This window comes from Hemitrygon akajei, chromosome 2 (genome assembly GCF_048418815.1).
Source record: "Hemitrygon akajei chromosome 2, sHemAka1.3, whole genome shotgun sequence".
Taxonomy (NCBI): domain Eukaryota; kingdom Metazoa; phylum Chordata; class Chondrichthyes; order Myliobatiformes; family Dasyatidae; genus Hemitrygon; species Hemitrygon akajei.
Window position 1 is genome coordinate 64007360 of NC_133125.1, and position 17874 is coordinate 64025233.

Below are 17874 nucleotides of genomic sequence, written 5' to 3' on the forward strand. Positions count from 1 at the left end.
AACGAGAAGGCATGTTTTAGGGAGGAGTGTGGGCTACAAAGACCAGGAGACACTTTCTGAAATTCTTTTGGAAATCTTGGGACTCCTTTGAGTCATGCTAGCCTCTCATTCCAATTGTAATCAGATTTTCCCACCCTACCCCAATGTCCCATCCCCCCCCCCCTTGGCTTTCCCTCTTGGTCGTGGGATTGAAGTCCTTTTGCTAGCTTCTCCTCCAGTTCGCAGGCACCATAGCAGGATTCTGAAACAGGTTTGCTGTCATCACCTTTCCAGCACTCCCCCACCCCCACCCCCACAGCCTCTTTAACAACAGAACTGTTGATGGTACATAGGAGGACACACATACTCAAAGGTAGGTTTGAAATGGAGCTGGACCAGTATTGAGTGCCGTCTGCACTACATACAGCTGAAGACCGTGGCCATTTCTGGCTTTCAGAATGATTGAGCCATTGAGAACCCACCCAGTATTCCTGCTGCCCAGTGTAGTTGTTACTCTCAGTGCAAGATCTGTCTGGTTCAGTTCCCACTCGACCCTCTATGCAAGACGCCCTGGTAACATAGAAAATCTTGTTGCAAAAGAGATGCAACAATCATTTTTTAAATTACAATTACCAAATCTTATTTTGATAATGTCTAATTTGGTCAGGGAGTAAGAGCAATAGTTTTAACTATTTCAGAACTCATCAGTATTTTAATGAATTTAAAATATAGCTTGTCCTAGTACACAGAGGGTTAAGTGGAATGACTTGTGATAAGATGCAGTGTGTCATTAATGTACAGATACCTTTCTCTCTTGCCAATAATACTCTGCAAATATTCATGTGCAGTGATTCAATAATCAAGGTCATGGTTTTAAATATAGACAACCCTTTACTGCCTTTCATTTTGAAATTGTTTCCCAGAAAAATAATTATATAGAATAAAATATCAACCTCCTAATAAAAGCATATTTTTAAATATTTAAACAAAAATGAACAGCCTTTCTTCAATAATAAGTGGATGGACTCTGTCGGTTGCCTGGATAATTATCAGGTTGGGTCCAAGGTCAGCAGTTTCCGTTGCTCTGCAGTAAAACAGCAAGCGTTTGGCAGCAGTCATTCCGAGAGGGAGTTTGATTATCCTGCAGGAAGTTCACATCTGACCTTCTCAGCATCACACATTTCCTGTTGTCTCAGACCTGATTGATATGTGTTGTAAGTGCACAATTTCTTCACTACCTGCAGCCTGTGCCTCCCCCTCCCCGGCTAGTGGCGATCGTAGGCTGCAGTGGCAGCAGCTGGGGCTGACCCACGGGCTGCGGTGCTGTAATAATAAGGGGAACCTGAGAGAGAACAACACCAGAGTTAGAACGTTTGCAACAACAATAAGAGGGAGAGTACTTAGCGTTCTGTAGGTCTATGGCACCTCTGTAAGAAAACCTGGGCAGATGCACCTAATCGAAACCATTTGTCAACCATGGCCCTTTTGGAGTAACTCAGCTGGTTGACCACTGGTGCCCCGATTTTATACATTAATTAAGTGACTAAAGCTGAAAATGTATGTATTGTTTAAGGACAAGCAAGTCAACAAATAATACTGTCCATTTGCAGAATTTCTCACTCATAACAACACAAATGGCTGGGAAGGGAACATATTCAGAGAACAATTTCTCCAGTCAAGCACATCCCTGGAATTAATGCTAGTGGAAATTCATGGCCCTCAGCCCCTGATTTTAAATTAATTAATGCACATAACCTCATACTGCAGGGAAGAAAGCATAATTGCATAACCATCACCACTCCTAGCAGTAGTACACTTCAGGACATTGATCCAGATACAAGGTAGTTTGAGCTTCTGCTTGGCTATTGTTCACTTCTGTGCACAGACAGGTATATTCATCTGAAAATGACAGCAAATATACACAGATCCTTTCCCAATTTTTACCTGCAGAAAAATCTATTTTGTTTATAGAAACAGACTATACAAAATATTCAGCTATATGAATAAATCTGTACCCTTCACAGATTTTAATTACAAATACAAATAAAAGTTTCCTTAAGCAATTCATTACCAACTGCTGCTCAGTAAGCACAGAATATACAACGCCACGGATAATATTAAATCCTTCATTGCTTGCACCTTCTGTTTTACATAACAATTCTCACCCCTAAGCTCAGCAGTCCTCAATTCCTTTTAAGGTAAGTTATCTCTGTACACTTTTCCCTAATATTACCATTACATTTTAGTCGAAACAGAAGGCTACATGAATAAGTAGTGCAAAAACAACACAAGACATTGCATTAAGTAAGGACACTTCCCTGTTCGGAGGGCATATTAAATTTAGTGTCTTCAATTTGAACTCCTTTGACATATTCACTTAAGTTGAAGTTAATTTAGTTATTGCTATAATAATGTACCTTAACACCAAAAAATCACCTTCTATTAAATTGCCTCTCCACATTGCTAGCTATCATTGTGCTCTCTCCTGGTAAGACTGACAGGTTGACCTAAACTGTAAACATGTCTGCATTAGAAGACTTTGCTCATTTGGGATTCTATACTGTCAATCCAAATGCATTTAACATTAGACCCTTGCAACAAAGGAAGACTTCAATCTCTCGCTGTGCCCCCGTTGAGAAAGGACAGCATTGAAATACCTGGACCCTAAAATGCATTATTATTTACTTCTACCCAAAAAGCATTAAGAATTTACCAGACTAAAGGAAACCCCTTGGAAAAAGAACCTGTCTGGGCACAGATCATTAAGCAATACCAGACAATTTTAAAGTTTTCATGACACAAAAGACAGTGGGGAGTTTCCCAAGTATTCTGGTCAACAATTAACTTATAATGAAAGCATATCAGACAGGATCTTATTGCTATCAAACATCTTACAACATGAGCCAACATGTACAATTAAGCTAAATTTGTACCTAAAAATTACCTACTGAGGTTTTGGAGTATAGGACTTTTTGTGGTATAGTACAATGAGTGACACAGTTTATTGGAAATGTGAATGAACTGGATAACTGACAGATGATCTCTTACAAGATTTTAGAACTAGGAACACATAGTAAGTGACAAGGAAAGAGGATTGTGATGTTTTGTAGCTCCAGAAACAAATCGAAAGAAAAACACAAGAGTCAGTCTACTTTTTTTTAGTCAGGTATGGTGGTGTAACATATGACGTGGTGGCGTAATGTTGAATTGTACTTCTTACATATAACCCATATTGAATTATAGAACATAGAACAATACAACACAGCACAGTACAGGTCCTTCGGCCCACAATGTTGTGCTAACCCTTAAACCCTGCCTCCCATATAACCCTCCACCTTAATCTAGAACATAAAATATAAATTTTATAGAATTATATAAATAATCAAACCATATTCCATAATATTACACAAATATTATTGAAATATTAAATACGCTATGCTCCCTGCATAGCTATAAACTCCAACTCCATATAGAATGCATCTCAACTCAAACATAACATATTACACTCTATTCATATCTATCATATAGATATTTACACACACATACATACTATACTATATAATACAACTACTATACAGACATTCACAGCATAGTAAATATTAAATTGTCCCATTCAGGTCTGAAGATTTAATCACCGTGGAGGATTTCTTACTCTTGGAGGATAACATCTTTCCTGACAAGGTGGGTCACTCTACTTGGCAGGTGAGACTTGTGGCTGTGAAAGAATCTCAGGGTCTGGGGCCTCCCCCACGGTGGTTGTAGAAGCTGACTGAAGGACTGCAGAAAGTGGTTCTGACAGCTCTGGGCACCTTTCTTCTCTAATAATTGACTCTGGTCTCCTCAACTGATCGATGTATTGTCTCCAGATGACATCAGACGTGATCTCCACTGTGTAGGGGAGTGGTCCAGTTCTCTCCTTAATCTTTCCAAGTACCCACTTTTGATCACCCCTGTAGTCCCTTACCAGGACTGCTTATCCAGGAGTGAAACATCAAACCTCCTTGTTTGAGGAGCCTTCAGCTGTTTGTCCTGCATAGTCCTTCTGAGATTGGGTTTGAGGAGATCCAAGAGTGAGTACAAGGTATGATCTAGGAACAGTATAGCTGGTGAGTTGTTAGTTGTGGAATGCGTTGCATTGCGATACACAAGGAGGAAATTGGTGAGCTTCTGATTCAGTGTCAGTGTGGTGTGTTCGGCTGACACTGCTCACAGTGTGTTCTTCAGAACCTGGACAAACCTTTCTGCCAAGCCATTTGTAGCTGGGTGGTATGGTGCAGATGTAATATGTCTTATTCCATCCATTTTCAGGAACGACTGAAACTGTTCTGAAACAAACTGGTCCATTGTCACTGACGAAGTGTTCTGGAACACCAGTCCTTGAGAAGAGGCTTCACAACACATCAACAGTGAGCGAGGCAGTAGTGGGGACTACTGGCAACACTTCCGGCCACTTTGGAGCTGCATCTACTACTACCAAGAAATTTGTGCCACTGATTGGTCTGGCAAAATCCACATGAATCCTCTGGCAGGGCAATGCAGGCTATTCCAGAGATGGAGAAGCTCTGTCCTTGGCATCTTCTGGATGTGATGGCATCCTGAACAGCCTGCTGCTCTATCCCAGACACCAGACAAAGCTTCGAGCCAACACACTCACTTTGCCCACGCCAAGGTGATGAGCACATTTAGCTTTTACCTTAGTGAGACGCACGTGGTGGTGTAATGACATCTACCATTCACATACTTCTTACATATAAACCATAATGAATTATGTAAACAAAGAATGCTTAATCAAACAATCTAGTTACAATATTACTCAAATATTTCTGATATATTGAATGCACTGCATGGCTTTCTAAAGGTGTGGGGGAGAATTCAATGTAAAATCAGGAACTGAAGTATGAAATAGAGAGAGGACGGAAGATGAAAACAGAAAATTGAAAAGTAAAGCAGAAAAAGGATGAAGTCCTGCAGCTGACACAGGTTTAAACTGGAATCCCACATTCCATGCCATAATGAGTATATTCATGCAATCTTTCGGAACAATATGTTTACATTACATCAGGGATTACATTTCAAAATTTGTACCTTGGCTGTGAAGTGCTTTGGGTCTTCCTGAGCATACAAAAGGCACTGAATAAAAGCAATTCTTTCTTTACCCTTCAGTTTAAGAACAGAACCATAGAGGTGAGTCCTATGAGTATAATTTGAACAAAAGAACTACCCAATGTAACAATATTCAATAATGTTCTTGAACAGTTTTTTGGATTGCACACTTTACATGAATGTTTCAGTGAAACATATAACCAACTGCACCTTAACGGGCTGTAGCTACCTGGACATTTATGGTGTTTGATATATTGTGGTATTTATGTTGAAAATGGTAACTATACTAAGTCCTTAAGGACAGAGAAGACACGTTTATTTCTGTGGAAGAAGAGTGAGACTACCCTTAATCATGAAATAACTCTGACTTCCACATTTAAGCAGCAGGAGAGTAATACAGGATTCCGAGTGAAAATATGTCCTGAGGATTCTTTAGCATGTTGATAAATATAATCAAGCATTCACTAAAACTGCTTTTAGCTACAGGCAAATTTTCAGATACATTCATCACCATACTTACTGGCCAGTATGACAGTAGTGATTTCACTAGTGATGCCAACGTATTATTCTCACACACAGTCCAATGCAGTTGTGTTCATAACCACTAGTTTCAGAGAGCATGAACACGACTGTGTCAGGCTGAATATAGACATGATATATTGAGAAACACTGACAAGCATCATTGCTTTTCCCACCACCCTACTGTATCCCATTCAGGCATCCTCTTCACTGCGGATCATTTGACTTTTTACCTCGACGTCGTACATTTCAGACCTTATTGGACCAACAAAAAACAAATAGATGAATTCTCATTATGGAAGCACCCCTGCTAAACGTCACTGCCAGAGTACCCTCGTTTTTTCACCAATGGATTTGACCTGACTCGCTACTTCATACTCTGTGACCAACTGGCACGACTCATCCTTCAAGAACAGTGCATCATTGAGACAAGGTGCAAGCTCAACACACAGACCATTTCACTTAGAGGTGCACCTGAAGCCAACTGTCACAATTAGCAAAAATCCAGTATTATAGTCAAAAGGGTGCACAGTCCTTTGGAGATTACTACTTTTGCAGGAAGATTATACTGCATTATTATTTCAGAAATCCCTTCAACTTGTTTCCCATTGCATAGGGCCTGATTTCTATTCTCTAAACTGTCCTCCTTGCGATTGTCTCAGTGTTCCTCCACGCATGCTGCATCCTCAGAAGCTAATCACCTTTCCCTTGTAATGCAAATCTCACCAGTACTTAATCCAGTTTGATGGCACGCGGTGCCCTGATAATCCTGCATAACATCCACCGTCGCGGATTTTGCAGTGTGGTACAATGCTCTGATTGTGTGCAGATTGCACGAGGAGCTTTGTCAGAGGGGACTCTGGAGCCAAAAAATCAAGTTCAGCCTGGTGTGGAACAATGTGAAGCATGGCAGGATTCCATTGTCTGTTCAAAGGAATGGCATTCACATTGAATTAATTTCATTTCACATTAGGTTGCGGTAATTCAGCAACCCCACATTAATACCCCATCCCCAGGGCACAGAATATTAAGGTAGCATCATTCAGTGAATGCAGTGAAACTAAGAAATACGGGGGTTAACAAAGAGATCTCTGGAATACTTGAGGTGGGAGGAAATAAGAGAATGGATGGGATTTTCCTCAGCATGGGGGCTGACCAGGGAAGAAGGTGGACAAAATAATGGAGAGAAAGTGGGGTTAGGTGCTCTGCTCAGGATAATATATAAATCTATCTTTGAAGGTTTCCAGAAAAAGACATAAGGTTGGTATGGAGTTCAAAGAGAGACTTAAAGAGAGTGGCCTTAACAATAAACTCTGTGCTACGTGGAATAGATCAAAGGTAGTTGTATTAAACATTCTCAGTCCAACTCAACCTGCAGTTATTTTTATGACACAGGATACAAACTTACCTTTGAGAAGCGAGGTGGGTACCCTGTTTATTTAAGACCGTACTGTTGAAAATCTGATTTAAGAATATCATCTTCCGCACAAACATTTCTTAATATTCACTTGCAGTGTGTCACTGGCCAACTCAGCATCTATAGGCCACCCCAGACTGATCTTGAACTCAGTAGCCCATTCAACCATCTCAGTAAGAGTCTGGAGACATCTATCTGCAGGCCAGTTTGGTTAAGACACATTTGCTGAAGGGAATTAGACCATACCACTTTAAATATACCCACAGACATGGCCTCCATCTTAGTGTGTGGCAGAGCATTCCACATTCGAAACTCTTTGGCTCCTTACTCCCGTTCTAAAAGGTCGCCCCTCAATTGGTAAAATACGTATATTCTTCTAAGTAATTCACTGAACTTATGGTCACCATTGTAAGGGTTTTAGTTAATTGCATCTAAACTCCCCAGGTGCCATGTACTGGAGAGTTTAACATCGGTAGCTGAGCGAAGGGCGCTGAGTAGGCTACGGTCAATTATGGATAACTCTGAACATCCTCTACATAGCACCATCCAGAGACAGAGAAGCAGTTTCAGCGACAGGTTACTATCAATGCAATGCTCCTCAGACAGGATGAAGAGGTCAATACTCCCCAATGCCATTAGGCTTTACAATTCTACCGCCAGGACTTAAGAACTTTTTAAAAGCTATTATTAATGCTTTTTGAGATAGTGATTTAGATGCATATAATATTTTTTTTTACTGAGTTAAGTATTGTATGTAATTAGTTATGCTACAACAAGTGTATGGGACATTGGAAAAAAAGTTGAATTTCCCCATGGGGATGAATAAAGTATCTATCTATCTATCTATCTATCTATCTATCTATCTATCTATCTATGATGGGATTTAAATTCTTATCTCCAAATATCTCCACGCCACAGGGGGTTTGCCCCGTTCTACCATCCCCCTTGAGATCCCCAAGCAGGAACAAGAAGAGAGAGCAGGCAGCTAAAGTGAGAGACTGTACTGTTCTCCATGGAGGTGGTCCCAACACTCCCGTCCTTTTAAATTGGGTGGGCTGTTAGAATACGATTTGGAAGCAGAAGGGAAAATTGAATCTATAAGCATTTTGTGAGGCTGGTTTGGAGTGCTGAGACTGTTGAATGAATCCAGCAACATTTACTTTTAAATAAAACAGTTAGAATGCACTTCAATAACACATTCATCATTCTCACACCATTTCAGAAACCCTCACGGTTAGTCATTTTCATCAGCCATGATACTGCCAGGCAGGATGACCTCAGCCCGGAAAGTAACCTAACTGTTAAACAGTCATGGGGCAAACAATCATATGCAAGGACCCCATACCCTTGTAAAATAGAAATGCTTAAGTAGTTGGGTGTATTAGAATAGGGATTCTGTCAGCTTGAATTAAATTCTGCAGTATAGACATATCGGTGTCAGTGAGAAGATAGGAACAATGCATCAAAAGAAATTCATCTTGATCTATGTCAAGTTAAAAGTAATGAGCTAAAATGGCACAGGAGTTATCACATTCAAAGAGCATGAAATTGGATCATTTTTCTTCATTAGATTTTGTTACTTGCATTTAGTATTCTTTTAAAGTATCTATTTGAACTCTCGTCCCCTTTGTTCATTTATACTTCGTTTTAATCACTCTATTTGAATTTTCAGTCATATCAATATTCGCACCATCTACACATTCTTAGCACACTCCAAAACCTTCACACTTCAACTCCTCATTGTTTGTCACTGAAATGGGCAGCCACGATGAGTCATCATGACTTATATATCATATAAGTCATATAAGTCATATATCACCTGAGACCTTGTGGGTCAGCCATTGTTAAGCGGGCAAAGAAAGAATTGGACACACTGTTTGTGTCATGTTGTATTGGAAATATAAATGTGAATTATTATTGTCAGGAAAATACATTCTCTTTTTTCTTAACCGGGATTTTAAAACAATTCATGAACTGAAAAGATAGGTGGTCAAAGAAAATGCTCCACCATGGACTTCTGGCCAACAAGTATGATATTGGTAAAACAAAGAGCCTATGCATGAATGATGTGGAGGAGCTATACTAATGGATCTATTGATGGTAAAGAAGCAGAACAAAATAAGTCAGTTTTAGAATAATGTGTGTTTGGAGCGAGTAACAAATAATATCTATGACCTCAGCATGATTGTGAAATAGGATATGACTAGTTTAAATAATAAGAATGGCCGAACCTCATCCACTCTGTGCCCTTCACTTCCCAAAGCACATATAGTAAGTCTGGACTTTACCCTAGGACTACTTGCTTATATTAGTTTTAGAAATTGTATGTTTTATTTGGTGAAGGAAAATTGATTGCGCAAGTGAAATATTTAATTTTGAAGTGCAATAGCTGTCTAACAATAGAGATACCTATACATTGTTAACGCAAAATCATGTGGAAATTTCAGAGAATGCCAGGGAATGCACCCTCATTGTAAAAGGATCTCTTGACCACTGAACATACAGATAATTCAGAAAAAGACCACAGTGCATCCTGGAACCCATATCTATTCAACAACCTATCTCTATCCAATATTTAAAAATATATGACTTTTAGAATGTAAGCTTTAGTGGCAAGGACACTAGGTGATATTTACTGCTGTCTCCGGTCACCTTTGAAAGCTCAGAATACACGGCTATGGTACACTAGCCACTTCAGTTCTGCTTTAATGATATCATTTCAAAAAACTGTATTTGTCATCACTCACAATGATGTTAAATATTACAGAATGTTCCATACTATACACTGAATCAAAAGTACAGATTTTTATAGCATTTTCAATGCATTGTATTCAATTACACAGGTGATTTCTGACATTAATGTACAATATGATAATATTATAACATTTATACATTCTGACTTAGTCTAAAACATTAATCTATACATAGTACATCAAACTATTAAGCAATGTCTCCCAAAGTTTCCATGGAAATCTTTCCACCTCCCACAGTTTATCCTGTCGTATTTAGATAGTGAAAAATGTTTCTGTCCTACTCTGAACACATTTTGATACTAGCCATGAGGAGATAAAATGGATAATTCAAATTACAATATAAAGTATATAACTGGCTTAAATTATATATTGCCAAGCAAAATCACTTGACAGCCTTCAGTGAAGTTGAGGTGAGGAGTTACAGGGGGCTGTTTAATAGTGAAAACAATTAGATTACATTATTAGTAAAGCAGACCTTTATTAAAATGGTATTTAAAAACAAGGCTATTCATTAGGCTTATTAGGATTTATAAACGAAGATTTATAGTGTAAAAAAAACCTATAATAGTCCCCATGGACAGATTGATAAACAAAAGACAAATATATATTTTGGTACAATGTAAACAAGATGTAATAGTATGATTTGAACATTAAATATATTATGTGGAATATTTTCTAACATTTGGTAATATATTATGACTGTAATTAATTATTTTTTCATTTACAGTAGCTTACATACATTATAGCCTTTCCCTGTAAATATAACAGATTAATGGTATAAATATAATTTACCAGAAAATGTTGCTTGTTTGTAACACCCCCTGGGCTTTATAATTAGTTGCTTATTTGATCAGCTTTCAGAGTCCACTATGTGATGAGGAAATCTAGTCATTATTAGTGACCCAAAATGCCTCCATCATTTAGGAATGAGAGATCACTAACTGAGGCTTCTGGAGTTGTTCTCAATTATATTTGAAAAATCACTTGTGGGATGGGACAGGTTAGATGCCGGGAGGTTTCGCCCTCAGAAGTGAATTCCTGAACCAGAGGATCTCAATGGTCAACCACTTTTTACGGGGACGAGGAGAAAAATTCTAAACTCTGGAGATTCTCTACCTTTGGAATTCTCTGCAATTCAGAACTACAGATGTTGAAAAGTGATATTGAAATATTTTTGGATAATAAGGGAACCAAGATTATGGGGAAGGTGGAGAGAGAGTATATACTATTGTTGTTGTTCAGGGGAGTAAGTTTGACAGGACATAGAATGAGAAGAGAAAGAAAGTGAGACAGTTCCAAGACAAGCATTTGCATTGTCTAGTGACCAAATATAAAGCAAAGGCACCAGATCAAAACCCTGGAAGTTTCTACCCTGAACAACTGTAGAAATGCCTTTGTGTCAGGATTTGCAGTGATTCAAGAAGGTCAGTAATAACCACATTCCACAAATAAAAGGCAAATGAGAATAGTATAAATGAATTCCTTGGCAGCATTTTATGTTCAATGTTAGAAAGATAAAAAATAAATACAATCATCTATCATCTTAGTACCTACTTCGGCAACCTGGAATCCCTCATCCAAACATCAGCTCCAGCCCATTACAAACCACAGCAAAAGCTAAGTAATCTAGTGCATAAAAGTGGCTGCATTTACTCATAAAGCCCTTTATAACAAATTAAGGTATTTTAAGCTGCATAATTTGGAAATACTCTTACTTAATAATCCAGCATTGGGAAATCTCCAGGAGTCGTTATAAGTTGTATATTGCGGATGGGAATATGGGCTCCCAGAAAAATCACCTCCTAAAATGACAGAGAGAACAAAGAGATGATGTAAAGATTATCAAGATAATTAGTCTGGTTGTTCTTACAATTGAAAAATACAGTAAAGTAGTTCCACATTATGAACCAAACCATCATTAATAATCTATCTACATCTAGTCACATCATGCAATTAATATGTTTCTTAATTTTCTGGGAGCCTTTCATTAATTTAACTACATTTCATATTTCATGTAACATCTGGACTCACTGATACAAGAAATACACTGGAAAATAAGTTGAAATTTATTCACACAATCAAGTAACTTACTTCACTAATAGGTTGTTTGTTAGATCATTGCCGCAACATTTTCTGTCTCTGTCTCTCTCTTTCATTGTTCCCTCTCGTCTACATTGCCTTTTCCGATCACAATTATGATATTAGATAATCAAGATATGAGGGCACATAATGATTATCACCAGGTTTACTTTGTGAATTCTGGACATTAACCCAATGCAAATAGCTTCTTCCAATTGCTCACAATCTAATTAATATCAACATGTTAGCACAAGCTAAGTAAATACGTACAATAACCAGCTAAACCATTAAAAATCAATTCTTTGCATGGCTTAATGACTTCATTAAAATATTTGCTGTTTTCTCTTCTAATTTAACAAAGTCGGCCTCCTTTGTTCCCCAAACTTTGCCCTACACTTCAGCAGACAGAAGTACAGCCATTTTCCTCAACCCCTTAGCTGTGAAAATGAGGAGATAGCAAATTGTGTTGCTGTGCATATTAATCAGCAGGCGATGGGAAATTTAAACATCAGGCTGCACTCCTGCTCAAATGATTTGAAGCAAGCCGACACTTCACAATGTGAATCCCTTCGTTCCCACTCCTCATTCTCAGGGGGATGCGCCAAGGCCTGACAGGATCAGAGTTCCAATTCTCTGTTTTTTATGCCTCAGTGGTCAGGGTGTCAGGCTCCTGCAGTACAGACCAGCGGAGAGCTGCAAGAGTCACTGAGCACCATCAGATCAGTGACAGAACCACTTGCTTCATCCAGAAATATTCTGCATATCGAGCAGGAGCCAAGCTTTGCCTGAGATATGGCAGGAGCTGAGTAAAACTGGGGCAGATCTATGCCTGCCCCTTTATGGAAATACCACAGTCCATCAGAGCTAATTCTTGACAGCTGAACTCTTCAATCATCAGCTGTGATGAGAGGCCGCAGAGAGAGAAAAAACACCTTGATTAACATCAAGCGTCAAGAATTTTAAGGGGCATCAATTCTCCTTATATCTCAGCCGCTACCTGAAATGTTTAATGATTACTGATTAATTAGCCTCCAGTGGACCCTTTGTGTTTCAGCTGTAAAATTTTCCCAATGGGTATCAGAGGTGCTGCAGTTTGTTACTTAATAGCAGCCTGTATGGCTCTTAGAAAAGAGCATTGGCATAATCACAGCGAATCAACATGACAAACAATAAACAAAGATCCCAATTACCAGGGATGTGAAGGATCGAGTTTTGCAAGGGGTACGAAAGGTCTTTAAGTTCCACAAATAAAGCCACTGCAGCTGAGCACTCCAGAGGAGATGTCTGAATGGCTGATAACATCCTGGCAACCGCTATTCCTTCCCCACAGACTGTACAAGAATTGATTTTAATACTCAGGCTGGAATAATCACTTCAAGTACTGTACATCCCTATCATTAAAACAAAACCATGGATATGAACCTAACCCAGCCAGGTTCACGTTGGCTTACACCTTGTCAAATTATATTCTCCTCTGAAGATAGTGGCTGTGTTACTCTGAATTTATATAAATACAACAATTCTGGAAAACAGCCAAAAATGCAGGAAAAAATGAGGGTATCCGCAGGTTGTCAGGATCTGGACAGAGGCAAGACTTTCCAATGGTTCCTATGTTGTGATCATCATGAAGGAAGTCTTCCATTCTTCTGATGGAGTCAAGACCTTGCCTTAGACTCTGCCGGAACTAGCTGAGCATTTCCAGCAGTCACTCCTTTTTATTTCATCTTGTGAACTCCCATCACTGTCTTCAAGTTAGGAAGTGTGATTATTGTACATGGGTCCTGGTTGCTTCTCACCTGGCTGTTCTTCTCATTCCCAGGCAGCACATGCAGGATCTGAAGAGCAATGAGGCAGGGGCGGCCGAGGGCACATGATTCACGTCACGATAAGCAGCAAACAAAAGACAATTGCTCCAAATGCAAAGAGTGGAAACGTCTTCTGACAAACTGCAGACAAAGAGTATGCTAGAAACATGTTCTTTCTTTCTTTCTTGTACTAAAGTCATTACAATGGTGTCTCTGCTCATCAGTGCCTTGCTAAATAAAAGTGGATGAACACAAGAACATAAATGGGTATTGGGGCATTTAACCTATCCCACCTTGATTGATCTTCCCCAGGCCTCATCTCCTCTGATATGCCGGTTTCCCAGACCCCTCCATTTGCTGAATTTTCAAAAATGTATCTGACTCATCTATAAATGCCCCAGGGCTCAATGTAAAAACTAATATGCCCTTTCCTTCCTAACCACTTGCTGCACCTGCTGCTAACTTTTGAAATTTGTGCACAGGAATACCTCTGCCTTTGCTCAACTGCAATCTTTCTCAAGTGAGATAGTAGTCTGGCTTTAGATTCCAAATGCCCATGTCAAAGACACCTCTGATCCATCATTCTTGCTTAACTAGGGCCTTTTCCCCAAGGAGAGTGCTGGCTCCTATCAATCCTCTTAATTGCGCTGATGAAATACCTGAAGCCTAATTAAGCCTTCATACAATCCTCACGCAGAGGTCTAATAAAGGTTTTAAATATTAAAAGTTTAGAGGAGCTGAACAGTGAAGTATGACGACAAAGGATTACTGGAACATCGAATACTTTGCTGCACGCAAGCTCTTGTGGCAAAGACTGTAATATTATTTTGAAGGGAATTGGCTAAGAATATAGAAGGATCTGATGAAGAGATGGGGATCAACTGGAATAGTGATTTAAGGAGTCCGGGGTAATAATTGGCATTGAAAAGCACAAGAGGGCTTCCACTGTTGTCTCAAATAAATATACAAAATCCTAAAATTCAATTTTGCCAGTCAAGAGCAAAGTGGTGATGAAGCATGACTGGGAAAACTGCTGTAATAAATGTATTAAAGCAAAATATTGCCAACTCGTTTGGATCCTAACTTTCTCTTGAATGGGTTGTATAATTTCAGGATTAACTTTGACTGCTTGTACAAAAACTTTGGTAAATTACATGTTTTTTAAAAAATCTTTATGTATCCGTGCATTCATATCTTTCCTGTTTACTTATATCATTTATTATGATTACAAATGGGGGAATTATCTATTACACCACTCAGTTGAGCAAGAACTGCACAGCCTCATTAGATATTTGTAAGGCAGCCCAATTTTCTACCTCTGCAGAAAATCTTTACCTGGCGCTAGAGCAAGACCTATCTACTTCTCAAACTTCAAAGCAAATTTATTATCAAAGGTACAACCCTGAGATTCGTCTTCCTGCAGCCACTAAACAAAGAAGCAATCATACCCACGAGGACAGTCAAACATCCAATGTGTGAAGAGGAAAGAACAAATTGTGCAAACAAACTTTACACAGAACGTAAACCGCGGAGTCCCCGGAAGTAAGCCTACAGCCGTGTGTCCAGTTCAGTGTTGCAGACGGTCCAGGAGTCCGGTGACTGTGGCCACACACTGTCACGGAGCCGGTTCATCACCGAGTGAGTGTCGGTGACTGTGTCACGGAGCCGGTTCGTCACCGAGTGAGTGTCGGTGACTGTGGCCACACACTGTCACGGAGCCGGTTCGTCACCGAGTGAGTGTCGGTGACTGTGGCCACACACTGTCACGGAGCCGGTTCGTCACCGAGTGAGTGTCGGTGACTGTGGCCACACACTGTCACGGAGCCGGTTCGTCACCGAGTGAGTGTCGGTGACTGTGACCACACACTGTCACGGAGCCGGTTCGTCACCGAGTGAGTGTCGATGACTGTGGCCACACACTGTCACGGAGCCGGTTCATCACTGAGTGAGTGTCGGTGACTGTGGCCACACACTGTCACGGAGCCGGTTCATCACCGAGTGAGTGTCGGTGACTGTGACCACACACTGTCACGGAGCCGGTTCGTCACCGAGTGAGTGTCGGTGACTGTGACCACACACTGTCACGGAGCCGGTTCGTCACCGAGTGAGTGTCGATGACTGTGGCCACACACCGTCACGGAGCCGGTTCGTCACCGAGTGAGTGTCGGTGACTGTGGCCACACACCGTCACGGAGCCGGTTCATCACCGAGTGAGTGTCGGTGACTGTGTCACGGAGCCGGTTCGTCACCGAGTGAGTGTCGATGACTGTGGCCACACACTGTCACGGAGCCGGTTCATCACCGAGTGAGTGTCGATGACTGTGGCCACACACTGTCACGGAGCCGGTTCATCACCGAGTGAGTGTCGGTGACTGTGTCACGGAGCCGGTTCATCACCGAGTGAGTGTCGATGACTGTGGCCACACACTGTCACGGAGCCGGTTCATCACCGAGTGAGTGTCGATGACTGTGGCCACACACTGTCACGGAGCCGGTTCATCACCGAGTGAGTGTCGGTGACTGTGTCACGGAGCCGGTTCGTCACCGAGTGAGTGTCGGTGACTGTGACCACACACTGTCACGGAGCCGGTTCGTCACCGAGTGAGTGTCGATGACTGTGGCCACACACTGTCACGGAGCCGGTTCATCACTGAGTGAGTGTCGGTGACTGTGGCCACACACTGTCACGGAGCCGGTTCATCACCGAGTGAGTGTCGGTGACTGTGACCACACACTGTCACGGAGCCGGTTCATCACCGAGTGAGTGTCGATGACTGTGGCCACACACTGTCACGGAGCCGGTTCGTCACCGAGTGAGTGTCGGTGACTGTCACGGAGCCGGTTCGTCACCGAGTGAGTGTCGGTGACTGTGACCACACACCGTCACGGAGCCGGTTCGTCACCGAGTGAGTGTCGGTGACTGTGGCCACACACCGTCACGGAGCCGGTTCGTCACCGAGTGAGTGTCGGTGACTGTGGCCACACACCGTCACGGAGCCGGTTCGTCACCGAGTGAGTGTCGGTGACTGTGGCCACACACCGTCACGGAGCCGGTTCGTCACCGAGTGAGTGTCGGTGACTGTGGCCACACACCGTCACGGAGCCGGTTCGTCACCGAGTGAGTGTCGGTGACTGTGGCCACACACCGTCACGGAGCCGGTTCGTCACCGAGTGAGTGTCGGTGACTGTGGCCACACACCGTCACGGAGCCGGTTCGTCACCGAGTGAGTGTCGGTGACTGTGGCCACACACCGTCACGGAGCCGGTTCGTCACCGAGTGAGTGTCGGTGACTGTGGCCACACACCGTCACGGAGCCGGTTCGTCACCGAGTGAGTGTCGGTGACTGTGGCCACACACCGTCACGGAGCCGGTTCGTCACCGAGTGAGTGTCGGTGACTGTGGCCACACACCGTCACGGAGCCGGTTCGTCACCGAGTGAGTGTCGGTGACTGTGGCCACACACCGTCACGGAGCCGGTTCGTCACCGAGTGAGTGTCGGTGACTGTGGCCACACACCGTCACGGAGCCGGTTCGTCACCGAGTGAGTGTCGGTGACTGTGGCCACACACCGTCACGGAGCCGGTTCGTCACCGAGTGAGTGTCGGTGACTGTGAGCACACACCGTCACGGAGCCGGTTCATCACTGAGGCAAGTAAAGCCACCCAGAGTAGTGAGCTGAACACCGGTTTCTCCTCTGGCCTTGGCCTCAACTCTTTTATCTTTTTAATCTGGCTCAGCACTTAAAATGGCCAAATATCAGTTCATTGTCTGCTTTCCAGCCTGGGCCTCGCTGTGTCAGTCCATCCCAAACACCTAGTCTGGCCCCAGATCAGCTCCAGCAATGGCGTCTGCATTCTCAGGAGTTCCGTCCACTGAATATATCATGATAGCACAAAAACCCGGTAGTACAGACGGTTCAAAAGCACATCTAGATTTGAAACTAATTGAATTACTTATTGCATTATATTGTAACCCATCATGATGGGAGTTTTATACAGGCCTGCAAACAGTAGGAAAGATATACGCTACAAATTATAACAGGAAATTGAAAAGGCACGTCAAAAGGGCAATATTATGACAGTCACAGGTAGATTGGGAAAATCAAGTCGGTGCTGGATTCCAAGAGGGGGAATTTGTAGAATGCCTACAAGATGGCTTCTTAGGGCAGCTGGTGGTTGAACCCACTAGGGGATCAGCTCTTCTGGATTGGGTGTTGTG

The 17874-nt window shown here is 41.8% G+C and overlaps 1 protein-coding gene across 2 annotated transcripts in view; it reads right to left on the reverse strand.

Moving 5' to 3' along the window:
* Window positions 1-305: 305 nt before the first annotated feature.
* Window positions 306-17874, reverse strand: part of pax5 (paired box 5) — a 267399-nt gene continuing 249830 nt past the window's right edge. For both annotated transcript variants that reach the window (XM_073063985.1, XM_073063978.1), the window contains exons 9-10: window positions 11487-11573; window positions 306-1321 (exon numbers count right to left, since the gene is read on the reverse strand). In XM_073063985.1, the coding sequence (XP_072920086.1) occupies window positions 1245-1321; window positions 11487-11573 (164 nt within the window). In that variant the 3' untranslated portion in view covers window positions 306-1244. The remainder of the gene's footprint in view (window positions 1322-11486; window positions 11574-17874) is intronic.